Source organism: Diplotaxodon limnothrissa, linkage group LG8, assembly GCF_057381915.1.
Source record: "Diplotaxodon limnothrissa isolate DT_005_m linkage group LG8, D_limnothrissa_male_GT1.1, whole genome shotgun sequence".
Lineage (NCBI taxonomy): Eukaryota > Metazoa > Chordata > Actinopteri > Cichliformes > Cichlidae > Diplotaxodon > Diplotaxodon limnothrissa.
In genome coordinates, this window is record NC_140603.1 from 15,379,364 (window position 1) to 15,395,375 (window position 16,012).

The 16,012-nt window shown below is 41.4% G+C and overlaps 3 protein-coding genes across 3 annotated transcripts in view; 1 reads left to right on the top strand and 2 right to left on the bottom strand.

Moving 5' to 3' along the window:
- The window catches only part of LOC146626563 (receptor-type tyrosine-protein phosphatase H-like), a 447,591-nt gene that overhangs the window by 105,148 nt on the left and 326,431 nt on the right, over positions 1–16,012 (bottom strand). The gene's annotated exons all lie outside the window — the stretch shown is intronic.
- On the top strand, positions 1,067–7,920 carry irf3 (interferon regulatory factor 3). Its single transcript, XM_085361346.1, has 11 exons — positions 1,067–1,254; positions 2,690–2,856; positions 3,043–3,214; positions 3,555–3,628; positions 3,748–3,808; positions 3,914–3,979; positions 4,098–4,343; positions 4,572–4,662; positions 5,307–5,593; positions 5,679–5,803; positions 6,297–7,920. Exons 2-11 carry the CDS (start codon positions 2,692–2,694, stop codon positions 6,405–6,407), a joined length of 1,398 nt encoding a protein of 465 aa, XP_085217472.1. The 5' UTR covers positions 1,067–1,254; positions 2,690–2,691; the 3' UTR covers positions 6,408–7,920.
- On the bottom strand, positions 7,511–14,050 carry LOC146626574 (chaperone Ric-8A). The gene is made up of 13 exons (XM_085361344.1): positions 13,961–14,050; positions 13,809–13,856; positions 13,280–13,297; positions 13,097–13,186; positions 12,380–12,987; positions 11,971–12,106; positions 11,703–11,891; positions 11,435–11,529; positions 10,585–10,735; positions 10,313–10,408; positions 8,693–8,837; positions 8,085–8,358; positions 7,511–7,652 (listed from the first exon to the last, which is right to left on the bottom strand). Exons 1-13 carry the CDS (start codon positions 14,048–14,050, stop codon positions 7,511–7,513), a joined length of 2,082 nt encoding a protein of 693 aa, XP_085217470.1.

Sequence of the window (16,012 nt, forward strand, 5' to 3'; positions counted from 1 at the left end):
AAGCTCTCACAAGTGCTGGTTTGCTGCCCTTAAATGCTTTTTTTGTTTTTTGGGTTTTTGTTTTTTTTTATTAAGAGTTGTTTTCCACAGGTTCAGTATACAATCATAACCCACATATCCAAGTCGTCTTCCCCTCTATCCAAAAAAGACCAGACGTTGAGACAGACATGTATCAAATACAGTGGGTGTAAAATAACAGCAAAAGGAAAAAAAAAAAAAAAAAAGGACGGGGAAAATAAGGAGACTCTATTTGACTCTTTACATTGTTGTGCTTCAGTTCAATCATCATTCATGCAGGTGCAAAGAAAAAGAAGTAAACTGTCCATCTCCCACGTGGGAAGGAGGAGTATAAACGAGGAATATTTAAACATGAGATAGGCATTTCATTTTTATCATTTTGATGTTTGTGCATACTATGACTTATTTTGAAAACAATCTAATTTTCCATAAAAAAAGGAAAACAAAGATGTGTAAATACTGTACAGTTCTTGATGAAATTCTTTGTCCTTCTGTACATTAACTCTCCTGTATTTGAGAAACAAATAAAAGCTGCAAAGAACAAATGGTTTCATTTTCCTATATATACACACACACCTGCGTGCGTGTGTGTGTGTGTGTGTCCGTCCATTTTAGCAGGGACATCTCAACTTATTGAGACCTTAAGAGGAAGGTCTGTTTGGGTGGCTCTTATGTTTAAAATGAAAGTCCCAGTTTACACAAAAATGTGCTCAACTTCTAGTCCAACTTGGCGGTTTTGACACATTAAAGCAAAAAGGACAGAAGTTTCCCTGTTGCAGTTCACCCAGGTAAACATTTTTCAACCGATGTACTTTCCATAAAGACATTAATTTTCAAAGCAGGGTATTTCCATTTGTCTTAATTGTTTACCTCAGAGGGATTAGATGTGCATTATGCCAATGAGAGAGAGAGAGAGAGTGTGTGTGTGTGTGTGTGTGTGTAACCCCTCCTAGCGGGACCAGCTGGTATGAACCCATTGCTGACGTCACATCTGGAAAACGAAACCGTGAACTCGGAGTTTCCCGAGAAAGGCTTGTTAGCCGGAAAGCAGCCGCACTCAGGGCAGTGTTTAAAGTATCTGCGGCGGGGACGGTATGTGACAGTTTGGAGCACAGCTTCAGGTGACACGACACACAGCTACCGTACAGCCGTCACTGTACTGATTTCTGCACCCGGGAAACGCTCTGACTTTGAAGTCAACCCTCACCTGCACCGACTGAAACGTCAGCACTGAAGGTGGGAGAGTTTTTGTTGTTAGCGCTGGCACCGCTGTCCCAGAGTGGCATTAATACAAAGGTTACTACTATGACTACAGCATCGTTCAAAGACTGTACTCGTTTTCGATCCTGGAGTGTTTGCACTTGAATATCTTTGGTTCAGGCAGCTGTAAGAACCGCTTATGCTCTACTTTGACGACAGTTAAACAACAAGACCAGTCTAAATAACTGTTATTGTGAAAATAAATGCTGTGTGGAAGATTTTTAGGATTATATAAATACTTCCATATATTACATTACACTTTAATACATTATAAACACAGTGTTTAGTATTACTACACTTTAATACTATTTTATATTATCGTAAGTTATGTCGTTAATTAGTTAATTAATCTTTATAATGAAACCGTTTCTACTGTTGCTGAACAGCTGTTGTCTATGTGCCCGCTTCCTCTTTCATGCAATTGAAAATTGGCAATAAAAACCTGTAATCGTCCCAGCTGCACGACAGCTTTCCTGACATCCGGATGTTCGTGCTCAGGTTTCTTCTTAAACTTTTGATAATCTAATGCATATTTGATCGTCTAAATGAAACCTTCATTTAACTTGGCCCCTTTTTTCTGTTAACTCACTAATGCTAATATAATAGTGTCAGTTATAGATTACTTTTTTTTGCTGTTGTTGCATGAGATGTGACTAAATAGCACCATCTGCAGGCAAGCATGGAAATATAGTTCAAATGAATGCATAATCTAAACAAGAAAATTAATTATAAATAAATATGAATATACTGTTCTTGACAAATTTGTTAGAGCACTACTCAATGTAAGGTTTATGCCAAAATACTGGTAATTACCAATATATGTATTTTTTTTAATATTTCTGTAAATTTCATCAACAAGTCTGCGCTTTTTAATCAAAATCATATTTTTACTGTAATAATATAAATTGTTCTTATGTATGATTTTTAAAATGTACTGTTTTACAAAAGAAAGCAGCAAAAGTAGGACAGTAAATTATTATTTTTGGATTAAGATGCAAAATTACAGTTATTTACTTTCATTCCTGAATGAAAAATGACTTGTGTTTTTTATGCTTTATTAATTTCTGACTTCTCAGAGAGGACCAGTGTGCCGATTCAAATTTGGATATAAAAACGTGAATTCAGTTTGTTGTTTACTAAATAAATATGAGTCAGTTTTTGAGAGATTTCCTCATTATTATTTTTTTGTTTGTTTTCTTCTTTTTATGATTGGTGGGCTATTAAATTTGTCTGTATATAAATAATTATATAGCTCTAACCTCCAGTACAGACGAGCTATTTTAATGAACTGCCTGAATGAAGGAATAGCCTACATCACATCCAAGTGATTGTTCGTATGATAGCAAAAGAGTACAGGATCAGTAAGCTGTATGTCAGGCAGTGATGCACGTTATATTTTGTCTTATTGTAGAAATGGCTCATTCGAAACCACTGCTCATCCCGTGGCTGCAGGAACAGATTAACAGCAACAAGTATCCTGGTGTCCAGTGGACAAACCCAGAGCAAACAAAGTTCTGCATCCCGTGGAAACACGCTTTGAGACAGGACTCCTCTAACACTGACATTCTCATCTTTAAGGTAGCCATCAAGGGCTGACATGACATGACAATCTAATAGAAACCAGTCATGAGCATGAATTTGATATCAGCTATCCGTCCATCTTCTGCTTATCTCATTCTTTGTCCACTAATCCGTTCTTTGTTAGTCTTTAGTCTGTTCACATCAGGAGTTTCTTCCGGCTTTCATCCTGGTTTTGCCCCGCAGGCCTGGGCGGAGGTGAGCGGCAGCGGCCGGGCTAATGGAGACCCCTCAGTCTGGAAGAGGAACTTCCGCAGCGCCCTACGAGCTAAAGGCTTCAAAATGGTGGATGACAACAAGAATGATGCCGCTAACCCCCATAAAGTCTTTCAGTGGCCGGACGAGTCAACGTCAAAAGGTGAGGACCCGCTGACCATTTGGATCTTAACTACAGTGGATAGAAAGCAAATTCAATTCAAAGAAATTGTTTGCTTATTTCAAAAAACTCTGCTGTTTGGCACTCAAAATGCACAGAAAAAAAAGATCAGCAGGATGTTCTGCTTTTTACTCATTTTATAACTGCAATCAATCAACTTCATATTGCATTTGCAATTTAAATCTGATAATGCAGTTTTGCACCGCATGCTCAGTTCCTGTCTGTCCGTGCAGCACATTTTGCATACACTCATGTCTCTGTATCTCTAACTAGACATGTTTCTCAGAAAATAAAAAAAAAATGCATGTTTTCACTCCTGAAGCTAACTCTTGTGCTGGATCCCAGGAGCAAGATGGGGCTGATTTGTTTGCAGATCTGGGCATTTCCATTCAAGAGGTGAGACTGCTCTGTTGGATTGTTTACCTGTAAGAGGACAGATGGCAACAAAAAAGAGGTATTGCTGAAATGCTGGGTATTGATGTAAGTGAATAAGATGTGTGTCGGTGTTATCCCAGACCCAGGACATCCAGTGTTTAGAAGGATGTCTCTTACTTCCAGAAGGCGCTGTGTTTTTGGGTGAGAGCAATTGCCTTTTTCATTGGATTTAGAAGGGGAACATTAGTCTGGCGCTTATTAGCGACAATCGCCATCTGAATGTGTCTGGTCCATATCTGCCAGCAGAATCTGCTGCCAGCCCGGATATTCTCCAGGAGTGTCTCAGAGGAATGAACATCAGCCCTGAAGCAGGTAGGCTTATCAGCTCTGCTTATCATTTTCCTCCTCGCTGCTGCAGTCAGAGCAGAAAACAAAGAGTATCTGAGGTACTTTTCTACAAGCTGGTTCAGTTTCTCCAACTTTTCCACAGAGGGCACCGCAGGCTTTGAGCCTCCTCCCGAGCAACAGCAGCTGCAGAATCAGGTTGCGATTGGTGGACACCCGTTGCCTGGGCAACAGCAGTATCCAGTAATGTATGAGGGTGCAGTTACTGAAGCTGGGTTGCCTGAGCAACCAGCACATCCAATTGGGGGAGCTGAGGGAGGGGCCTATGATGAGCAGTTGGCGGCACAGTTCCTACAGACAATGCAAAAGACCAGCGATGGAGATAATTTCAGTAAGTTGGAGAAGGGGGTGGGTGGGGGTGGGATGCTATGCTGCTGTATCAGACAAATGGGGATTTTTACACAGACACTCTGAAATGACATCCAGCACACACAGTATTCAAATGGAACGTGTTTAACAGGGACTTATATACAAAGCGCCCTGACAATGTGAATAGCAGGGACAGAGTGGAACTGTAAGCACCTTTCCTCATACACTTCCACTGTCTCTGAATCCACAGGGACTCAATTCAAGATATCTGTGTACTACAGAGGGGTGAAGGTTTTGGAGCAGATGGTTGAGAATGAGGCTGGAGTGCGCTTGGTCTACAGGTAACATCAAAATGAACGCGACAAATGCTCAGCAGTTCCAGTTCAAATATACTGTAAAACTTGCTTCCTTATTCTCGTTCCTAGAGGGACAAACTGAGGGAGATGCTACTGTTTTTTCTATCTGAGATCAGGAGTTTACATTAGCATGAAGGCATGAGTACCACTTTGTCTTTCCTTTAAAAAAAAGAGAAAAGAAATCCTCCCACCTCTAAAGCTCAGTAATTTTTTTAAATGTAATGATTTATTTATTCAGCCAAGTTCCCCTTCACCAGGCAAAGCATTTTGAGGGAACAGAGCTTAGAATAAGGACTGAAAATGTAATCTCTAAAATCACAGTATGCAATTTTTGCCTTCAAAGTTCAAGATTCAACAATCTTTATTGTCGTTATGCACTGTTTACTTCTGTAACCATACTGCTGTGTTTCAACTTAGCATCAGTGCAACAACTGCAGTGAAAACAGCAATACTGAATATAACGTGGTCTGTTTAACTTATAACTAATTATAGTTTATATATTGCAGGATTTTTCATTGCTGATATCTTTGATTAAAAAAACACAAAACAGCCTCTAGCAAATGTGACTGTTTTAAACTCAGCGATTTTCTCCGATAACTGAAATATAGAAATGCTTGTATTCACATCAGTACTGATCTCAATGGGACAGTTTTGGATCGTGAGTCAGGCCTCACTATAGTCTCCCTGCCAAGTCCCGGAGCCATGGTGGATCAAAACCAAGCCAGCCTCACCCAGCGGATTCTGGACATGCTGGGTGATGGCTTGGAGGTTGGCGTGTCGGGCCAAGTGGTCTACAGCCAGCGACGGGGGGAAAGCAAAGCTTTCTGGAGCTTCTGCAAATTTGACCAGAGCAGACAACCCCAAGAGATTTCTAAACATCCTCAGGTTCTTTACAAGTTCACGGACTTTGTGCGAGGTAGGTAAGAGGAATTATTTTGGAGCTTTTGTGAATTTAGTGGCTTTAGGTACAGTTTTTTATGTATCGTCTCCTGTCTGCTTAGGAATAAAGGACTTCATTGAGGGGAATGCTAAAGAGTGCGCTCCCTGCTCCCTGTTCTTCTGTATTGGGGAAAAGTGGCCTGACCCACAATGCAGGCCTTTGGAGAAAAAACTCATCGCAGTGGAGGTGAGGAAACTTTCTGAAATTATTTAAAACATGCATACAGTGCTGTGCTCTCACAGACCTCTAAGCAGTATTTCAAATAGGCAGAGATTTTTTCCCCCTTTCTGCTGCACAAACTTGTATTAAATTTCATGAGCGATCAACCTCTAAAATTGCCCTCTCACGAGGAGGGAGCCGTACTCAGCAGCACTTTTGAAGAGGCAATTTTGCCTCAGTATTGATTAACAGCACAAAGGGAACAAAGCCTGAATACCGGCGCTGACAGCTGATCCTTCAGGTGTAAAAGCTTTTTTTTCTTTTCGTCCTTCTCCTCAGCCTCCACACAGGACGGCACACTGAGAAATCAAAAGCTTTATATAAAAAGTTTCTCAAAGAAACCAGCTTGACGCGTCTCATTGCTCGACCTTTCTCTGATTTCACTGCTACCGTCGAGCTCAAACGCGTCGCCTTTGCACTCGCGCCTGACTCCCGCTCCTTATTTATTTTCTCCGCTCAGGTGTGCCTGACTTCGATGGAGTTACTCAAGAACATGGCTGTTGAAAACGGCGCCTCTTCCCTGAAGTCTGTAGAGCTGCAGATGTCCCTGGAGGAGATGATGGAGTACTGAACATTTGGAAGCGGTGGCTGTTTTAGTAATTTGAGATTTTTAATCTTGGCTTCTTAAAACATCTCAGTTATGTTTGTGAATAATGTTTAATAATGACACTGGTACTGTGTTGGTTTGTACTTCACCCGGGATCAAACGGTCTGACTTATACTGTATGGAGACTAAGTGTGCACTGATTTCTATCTTAGGATTTTAAAACAAGTCACAGGGACATGATCAGGGTTGTTACTGAAAATCAAGATCACATTTTTACAGTAATGAGCTGATGTCACTCAGGTAAAGAGACATGACTTTCACTCATTTAACATTTTGTGCCCTCCTCCTCTTTTTAAGCTTCACTTTTCCTCTTTTAAACTGAGTCTTAATGGCAGTCAAAGTGAAACACCACCCATAAGCTGCAAGTTTTCCTGCTCATGAACTTATTTGTTATAATAATCGGCCTAATGCCGTGAAATTAATGTGTTAAGGGGTGAACAAGTGCAACCTGGTAACAAACCCCCTGCTAAAGTGTAATACAACAAAGTGAAATTGGCATTAGTGCCTTGAATACAACAGAGCCACAGATAAAAATAAATATACAAGCTGATTTTAGCAGTGCAGATGTAGCCAGAGCATCTGGAGCTTTTTTGACATTATTAGCTTAATATGAGGAACATACACCTCAGCAGATGTCATGTGCTACGACACATCAGCGTGCTGTGCAGATAACCACACTGATCGATACCGGAGATTATTTGTTTTGAAAACTTTATTGAAACATTAATGGGTAGCATTCCTCTGCTGAATCTACTACATGATCAAAATGGCCTTTTCACCATTGCGATGTCACACGTAACTGTATTGCTGCTCTACGCTGCCAGTCTGAGTCAAAAGAAGAAGTAGTGTGAAATTACCTTTGGTTTTTTTGTCTAGGTTTTTCTTTTTTTAAATATCCTTTCTTGAATTTATTCTCTCTCAGCACGACTCTGTTTGGTCGAGAACTACATCGCTCTGTCTTTTCACACCACCCATAGAGACACAACACATCTTTTCCACTGATGACCTGTACAAGTGAAATGTTTACAAAGTAATATCGATAAACTGAACAAACTGATGAACAGAAATCAGTCCTTGTCTCCTTCCTCTGTTTCTCCGTCATTCTCTGACTCAGACCTCGCCTCCTCAGAGAGAGGATTTTCCTTCAGTCCTGACATTGGGACGAGCTTCCCCTCTTCATCCACTCCCATCGGCTGGATGATGTTGTCTCTGTAAAATACACGAGATGCAGGTGATTTGATCACCAGCATGAGCTTTAACAGCCTAACTGTTTAATTTACCATCAATCTGCTGTATTATGCAAGAACAAGAGGAACACTTGAGTTTTACAGACCTTACTGTTTCTTACCAGTATACAATTTTAATGACTACTTGACCCATTAATGCTCATCAAAGAACTTCCTCTGCAGCAACACATTGAGACGCTGCAGATTATGCGCTGGAATTAGCTTTTGGTTATATACACATGTACAGTCTGCTCGACACTTTTATTGCAACTCTGTATTTGTACCTTAATAAATTAAATTCTGTAAACTTTTGCTGTGGTGTGGTGGGAATCAGTTGACGTTTACTGTATTCATTAGAAGTATCTGAGACTTTTGTGTATCTCTCATGTTTGTAGCTTTTTGACGTTTTGCTTACCTGGACAGCTTGTTGAAGAGCATGATCAGCCTCTTGGCCTCCTCCTCCTTCTCCTCCTCTGTCATGCCCTCCATAGGGTCTGGCTGCTCTGCCTCCACCCGCCCCGTCACTGGGTTGATGCGGTCTTTGACCTGCCGGTACTCCTCGGTGTCTGAATCAGAGTCGCTGGAGTACTGGGTATCAGAGGTCCTGGGCCCCTGGCCTCCCAGGAGCCCCCTGGTGGCCAGCAGACCTGCTGCGTTACCGTAACCCGTATACTTCACAAAACGGCTCACTAGGAAAAGAAGCGTTGGTGTTCTCAATAAGGCACGAAAGAAAAAATACAGAAAGAGCTACAAAACATTTCAGCACCACTGCATTCACAGATTAGATTTAAAATAATGTATATAATCAAAACAAACATGACTATCAAGACTACATAAAATAATAATAAAGACATAAACACAAATATCTAAAAGGTAATAAGAGTTTTTTTTAAAGCACAATAAAAACTAATGACGCCCGTTGTTTAAATACCATCTGATCATTTCAATATGCATTTTTCTATTTTTATGACCAGACTGTAACTTCACCCTATTTTTATTAATCCACATATTGCTTCTTCTTACCATTTTCCTTGCAGAGGACAAAGATGAGGTCAGCGGCACAGTGTTTGAGGTCTGTGTCCAGATGAGTCATAAGACGAATCAGACGGCTCTTCACTGTGGTGCCTTCCTCTGGCCTCTGTGATACGTTTCTCAGAGGAGGCAGGATCTAATGATGGCGACACATTATAGCTTTAATTTTCTTTAATGTGTTTTGTTTCTTCTTCTTTTTTAAATAAATATGAGCGAGACCATTCTGATGCTTGCAAATGAAGCAAAATGTGCCGTTAACCTCAAAACAATGATGGATTTCAAAGTCTGAGACAAATCAAATATATAATGAAAAATCCTTTCTCATAGTCAGTGTGTTGGAGGGAGGAGAAGGGTGTTTAGGGATGAGCTGGAACAAGTCTGCCAACGCACATCTTCCCGGAATTAAAGGATCTGCTGTCTTTGTGCTAAAGTCTTCAGCAACCGCTTTTTTAAAAAAAAAAATGTCTTTTTAGTTTTTCTTTAAACATTGGCTGTTTTTTCACTCACTTTTAGCTCCACCCTTGTACCTGACCATTACAGAGAAACATGTATTGTGCTCATTAAGCCACTTAACACTGAACAATGAATTACTGAAGCATAAAAAAAGGGATCTAACTCATAGGATGAACCAGTTTAAACTGGATCTTTAGCAACCTGTCACCAAAACATACAATTGGTGCTACTTTCTTTTGTATCTATAAAAATCCCAAAGGTAACACAGCTGGACCGGCATAAAATAGTATTTTGCACCAACATGGTGATTCTCAAAGACAGTTATCCAAAAACGTGGCACATCTCAGCATGGTGTGCATTCAAGGAAACTGGACAAATGGAGAACAGAAGAGGAAGTTGTAAACTTGTCTGGTTCAAATTGTCCTCAGTATGTACGAGGAGGTCAGGAGCGATGTGCAACAGTCAGTGTTAACATGCATCTTCAAAACTGGGAGGCCAGTTCATGGTTTTGGGTTGCTTTTCAGTCAGTGGTGTTGGGGGATCCTATCAAAAGTGATGAAATTATAAATCAGGCAAGTGCCATCAGATTTTCATTCACCATACAATGCAATCTGCAAAACACCTGATTGGCAATAGCTTCATTTTTCACCATGACAACGATCCCAAACACACTGCCAGTACATGGATTGGCCTCCCCAGAGCCCGGACCTCAATGTTACTGAGGCAGTGTCGTATCATCTTTACATAGAACAAAACAAAAGACAGCCAACATCCAAAGAAGAACTTTTTTTTAGAGAACTAACCCTGAATACTACTGTAAGAAATTACAAGAAAGCTACCTAAGAGAGTTCAGGCTGTGTTGAAGGATAAAAGTGGTCATAGAATTGTACTAACTCTGTTTATACTGTATTTGCAGTTTTTTTTCCAGCAATATATATAGAAGCGAGGGGTGTCTCAAGACTTTGCACAGTACTATGAATACTACAAGTATCTTATAGTCTTCAGTCTTATAGAGTCCAGGCCTGCACAGGTCAGGTGTTGGTTGGTTACATGCAAATGATCAAAAGCATACTGGACATTAAACGTGCTACAAATATTTTGGCATCAAAACATCAAAAAGCTAAACACAGGAGCTATCTCTGAGGTGTCGTATATTACATATTTTCTGATGTAGTGCCGTGTTTCTCTGTGAGCCCTGCAGCTCTCCGTCAGCAGATTGAGGATTGGTGTCAGCTTCTCTTTGATCTTATCTCCCTGAAAAGCACATAAAACAAATCCTCTCCGTTATTTCCGTAATACCAGCTGCTCCCTTTTTCACGCTGCAAAATATAAACTTCAAGAACAAATCACTGAGAAAAAAAAAACCCCTCACAAACACACAAATGGATCAGAAATGACTCTACAAACAGAACTCTTTTCTACTCCCTCACCGCCTCCAGGCGTCTCTCCATGAACATCAGCAGGGTGTGGACGCAGTCCATGTTGACCCCCTTGCGCTGCTCTGAATCTGGCTCCAGAGGCACCATCAGCAACACATCGAGACACTGCAGAGGAAGCGCTGACAACAGGTTCACTGTGTGACTGCGGGAGTGAGAGAAGGTCACGGCAAAGGAGTGAGTGTTGATAGAAGAGAGCGGGGAAAACCTATTCCCTGCTCTGCTTTTCCTTGTTTTTTTTAGACATATACTGTTAGACTGGAGGTCAGTGTATGTGCAAGTAATCCCTGTGATAAATAAGGGTTATTTTGAACAGTGAACCATGCAAAGCTACTCCAATACAGCCTGAAAATAAAAAGGAGCTGAAAATGATCAGAGCAGATCCCCCTTTAAACATTTGGTGTTGTTTGGCTGGATGGATTATACACTGTTTCATCCAAAATGATAACAAATGCTACTCAAAATACACTATTATTGGAATTATATCTAGACCTAATAAAAAGGCATTGATTTCTATATATACTTGGGATTTTAATCAGACCTGCAGCTGAACATTCAATCTATCTGGAAGTCTCAAATAAGCAAGCAAGAGGAGGGTGCATGTTATTAAACTCATAATTATAGACTCATCCTTGTTGCTTCAAATGTTATTAAAAATAGTGCTTCTGCATGAAAGTGATTTTGCAACCCCTAATGAATTTCTGAAGGTTTATATCTAATTTTATAGTCCATCGTTTAAATCAATTATAACTGCACAGTATGTGTTACAATTGCACGATAGTAAATTATGAGATTATCAAGCCTGAATATTTTCACAGCTTGGGTTTTGTCACGTTGTGCTCACCCCTGCAGTTCATCTGTGTCTTCTGACAGGAGACACTTCCTCAGCAGACAGAGGCGCAGGATCGCCACCAGGTGTCGGTACAGAGCCGCATCATCCTGATTAAAGGCACAGACGCAGCTAATGCCTCTTCAACTGTCCTGTTCTTTCGCACATTTAGCTTTTATATGATTGCATATTTGACTGATAACATATATGTTGTATTAAAACTCCTGTAAAAAGTAAACACGAAAGCAAAGCTTCTGAAAAATGCGAGGGCCTTTACACACACCTCACTTGGGTCCTGCTTGTGGGTGCTGTGCGTGATATTGAAGAGAATTTTGAGGATCTCTGTGACGCGCTGAGAGGTTTCCAGAGAGATGGGCTGTGTCTGTGGGTCCAAGACACACTCATACTGGTCCTTCCACTGCACCTCCAGGCAGCTCTCCAAGGCTGCTGTGAGGATGGAAACCCCTCCCTCCTGGAAGAGAATAATCAGTGTGAGGGCAGTAATGAGGAGTAAAACAGGAATAACTTTGGACTATATGACATCGTGCGACCTGTTTAAGCTGGGTGCTGAGCTCTGGCCGGAGTGCAGTCATGAGGAACATGAAGCGCAGTTCATAAAACTGAGCACTAGAGGGATTCGACCAGCTGACACTGGATGATACGCGCTCTATGAGGCCACACATGAGCCTGATGGAAACAAAGGAGATAGATGTGAACTTTCCAGATGAAGCCAAATGCAGCTTATTGCAAGTGAGAATGACACTGTCCTTGGGATAGCACTGTTTCAGTCCCCTGTCCTTCTATTTGTCATAATAACCTTTACCAGGCATGAGAATTGTTGCTTTCACAGGTATAAATAAGCGAATATATGTTTTTTAGGTGCTTTGCGATTATTATAAGCTGCTGAAAATTACACAGTTTATGGGAACTGATGCGATTGTGTGTGCATGCCGAGCCTACCTGAGAGCACTGAACCTTTCCTGTGCCCAGGCGCTGTTGTACACCACGTTACACAACACCTTCATGGCCTCTTTTCTCTTTGCCTCCTCTCCGGACTCCAACTCCTCCACCTCCTCCTCCACATCCATCTTACTCTCTCTGCGGTCCCTCCGCCCTCGCTCCAGGACCCTGTGATGCGTCCCACCTCTGTGCAGTTCGTTGATGCTCGTCCTGTGGCTCCCAAACCAGCTGATGCTGTCCAAATCGCCGCTGTTGGTGATGCTGATGTCGCTTTTGGCATCCTCGTCGAAGGCCGGCGGCTCCTCGTTTTGGTCGTTAGTTTCAGCTTCAGCTTCATCCTCATTAGTGTGACCCTGCAGCACTTTGGTTTCGGTGAGAGAGGCAATGATGTTATCGTAGAAATCAGAGTCGGGGTCGCTGACTTCATCACTGATGTCACTTGTGGTCAGCCCGGCTAGTTTGGCCAGAGTCAGGAGGGCGCTGTCGGTCACCAAAGGCCCCAAGACCTTTTGGTCCCGGGACAGGATCCTCAGGGTGCGTAGGCATACTCTCAACAGGTGACATTTGACTTCCGTCCTTATGAACCTCACAAGGACAACACCTAAATTCTGAGAACAGGAGCAGAAACATGTTTGCAGGAATTTATCATAATAATAACTTTTACAAGGACTAAGAATATCACATCTGGGCAAGCAGAGAGTGACAGCATCGGATCACCTGTCTGAGGATGAGTCCTCGATCCTCCAGGTCGTACTCGTCCAAGTCCGAGTCAGAATCAGTGTAGTCCCTCACTTTATTCTTCCTGAACTAGTAAAACAGTGCAACAAGGATTACTGGATTTCTTTACGGTACTTTTCATGTGCAGTGCTTAATTACTTCTAAACTGTGGCAAAACCCTACCTCTTCTAGTCGCCTTTGCTTAAGAGATGGTCATCCATTAGACAGGAAATGTAGCAGAAGAGAGAGGAAATAGTGCTGTTAGAAGTCCTTCTACAAGTTCACAGTATGGCATTTTCCCTAAAAACCTATTTACAAAGCTTAGGAGCAATTTACTGATGGGATGAGGTCATTCCTAACCCAAAAGAAAGGTTATCTTTGCTGGGAATGACAATCAATTAACAGGGGACAGTGAAGGATATCATAACATATTTATTAATTTGAAGGTAATTAGAAGTTTTTTCTAACCCAGACAATTATTCAGTCACTCTGTCTGGATTCAATCTGCCTGAGCAGGCAAGGAGAGAGGATCAGAGACAACTGATACAGCAGAATTACTAATCATAGATTGGAGTGTGTAGGGGTGGGGAGGGGCGGATAAGTCGGAGGTGTGCCGTGAGAGGGAATAAGGTGACGTTATAAGGAGCACCAGGAGGACGTGGGTTTATGCCTGTAAACTTTCCTTCTGGTGCAGCAACATAAACAGACTTACTCTCCGTCTTTCCCTCTCCTCTGTGTCAAAGAAGAAACACTGGGCATACTACAGGAAGAGAAATAATGACACACACACACAAAAACAGAAAAACAGTGTCATGAGCAGCATTAGAACTTGTGAGAAATACACAAGCTTCTGTGTCGCGTCACCTCTTTGTTGAACTCCTGCAGCCTTATCTGAACACCATTCTCATCTCCCTGCTTGATGCACTGGATTATCCCCTCGATGTCCACGTTCATGCTTCCTAAACACACACACAAGCACGCACACACACACCCACAGACAATTTAGGGCAGAACAAAATGAAAGTTACACAACAATGACGATGGTCATGGCAGAGGTTATGTATTGTCAAACAGAAAGAAACCATAAATACACAATAGAATAGCACACATTCGGTCTGTTGTTCATCCAGAATATAAAATAAAACCCACTAAATATGAAATGAAATGACAGCTGCTCATCCTTTCACTTCATCTTCACAGCTACCACATAACTGATCACTGATGAAGGATTCCTTAGCAGTTAAAGTGAATCTGTATCTTTTATATAGCAGGCACTGACATCAACACTACACACACACATAAAATCTGCAGATAGATTACCGTGCTTCGCTGAACTTACCTCGCACAGTTCAGTATAGTAGTCAGGTGATAAACTGTATACCTTAAATATGACAAACCAAATCACCGCTCCGACTTTGCTTCAGGTTGTCGCCAAGCGTTTATTTCTCCAAGTACGTGCCCCGAGTCCTGTGTTCAGCTTTGAATTTGCTCAATTCAATCACTCTCTATGCACTCTCATTCTCTCAGCCTATCTCTCTCACTCTGTCTCTCTCGCTTTAATCCAAGAGAGATGCAGGAGACCTGTTGGAGAGTGTTTATGGTTATAATCCACTAATGGACTCTAAGCTTATAACTCTCAGTGTTGACCCTCTAACCTTTTATGGGTTTGCCAGACTTATTCTGCACAGCCCTTTCACTTTCTGTCCAGCTTCAGCAGAATTTTCTTCAAAATGCTGAAAGCCACTAAAACAAGCAGTTAGGGCGTGCTGTTGCATAACCTTGCTGGAGGTTCTGATGGTTAAAACACTGTTAGAAATGCATTAGGAAAAGACACTGTTTATTCACTTCTGGAAGTTTGTAGTTAAAGATTTGTATTCTTTTATCTTTCAGCAAAATATTTCAATACATTCCTAATTGAATTCACCCCCAATTACAGTACATGTACCGTACTTTTTATTATTTTTGTGCACTATTTATTTCAGTACTGATTCTGTCTCCTTCCACAAGATGGCGCAATTCCCCCGGTTGAGTCAGCTCATACAGGCACAATGTATGATACAATTGTGTATTATAAAATCTATTTATTCAAAGTAAACTTTAGCATCTTTCCCTTGGCCAAAATGCACAGATATTGATACTCCGTACCAAATGACTTACAGTTAAATCAATCTGCACTGAAACACAAGTGAAACTCTGTTTTCTTTCAGTAAGTACACTTTGTTTGTTTTTAGCTTAGATAACCTACTTAAGTCACACCTGGTGTCCTGGAAACCTTCACACACTTGCAGCCAAGTATCCTGAACACCCTGACAGATGAAAACTGTAAGACAATGATGCATGAGTGAATGACAGGCTTTCCTGGCAGGATGCGTACTCTTGCACTCATTCGGTAGAGGAAACAGGCTCTGGGCGCTGGAGCTAGATAACTGGTGGCTGCAGGCTTACAACAACAGGATGCACGCTACGTCAGAAATAGTGGGAAAAATGTCAGAGGAGTCTTCTCAAGTAGGAAGTGGAGGCATATTTCTTCAAGACGAATTACAAGTAGGATATCAACAATATAGACTTTACAAGAGGTGAATGGGCCTGAGTGACCTTTAAAAGCAGTAAAAGAAAACAGCAGTTATTAACATGAGCCAGGAGGGTACGTCTAAATCGTCCTGACACAGACAAACATTGTGGCTTTATTTTTAACACCTATGTCGCAATACACGCATGTAGCTTAAACATAAACGACCTCTACTGAGGCTTGTAGGGTCATTCCACTTGAGGGAATTTTTTTTGAGTCTCATCAAGTCAGATCTGCCTCACTGAATATTTTCAAAGCAAACACATCAGAAACCTACAGACTGGCTGTCAGCAGCTACAGAGTGTCATTTACAAGCGTCTCTCACTGACGGTGACTGACGGTTAGAA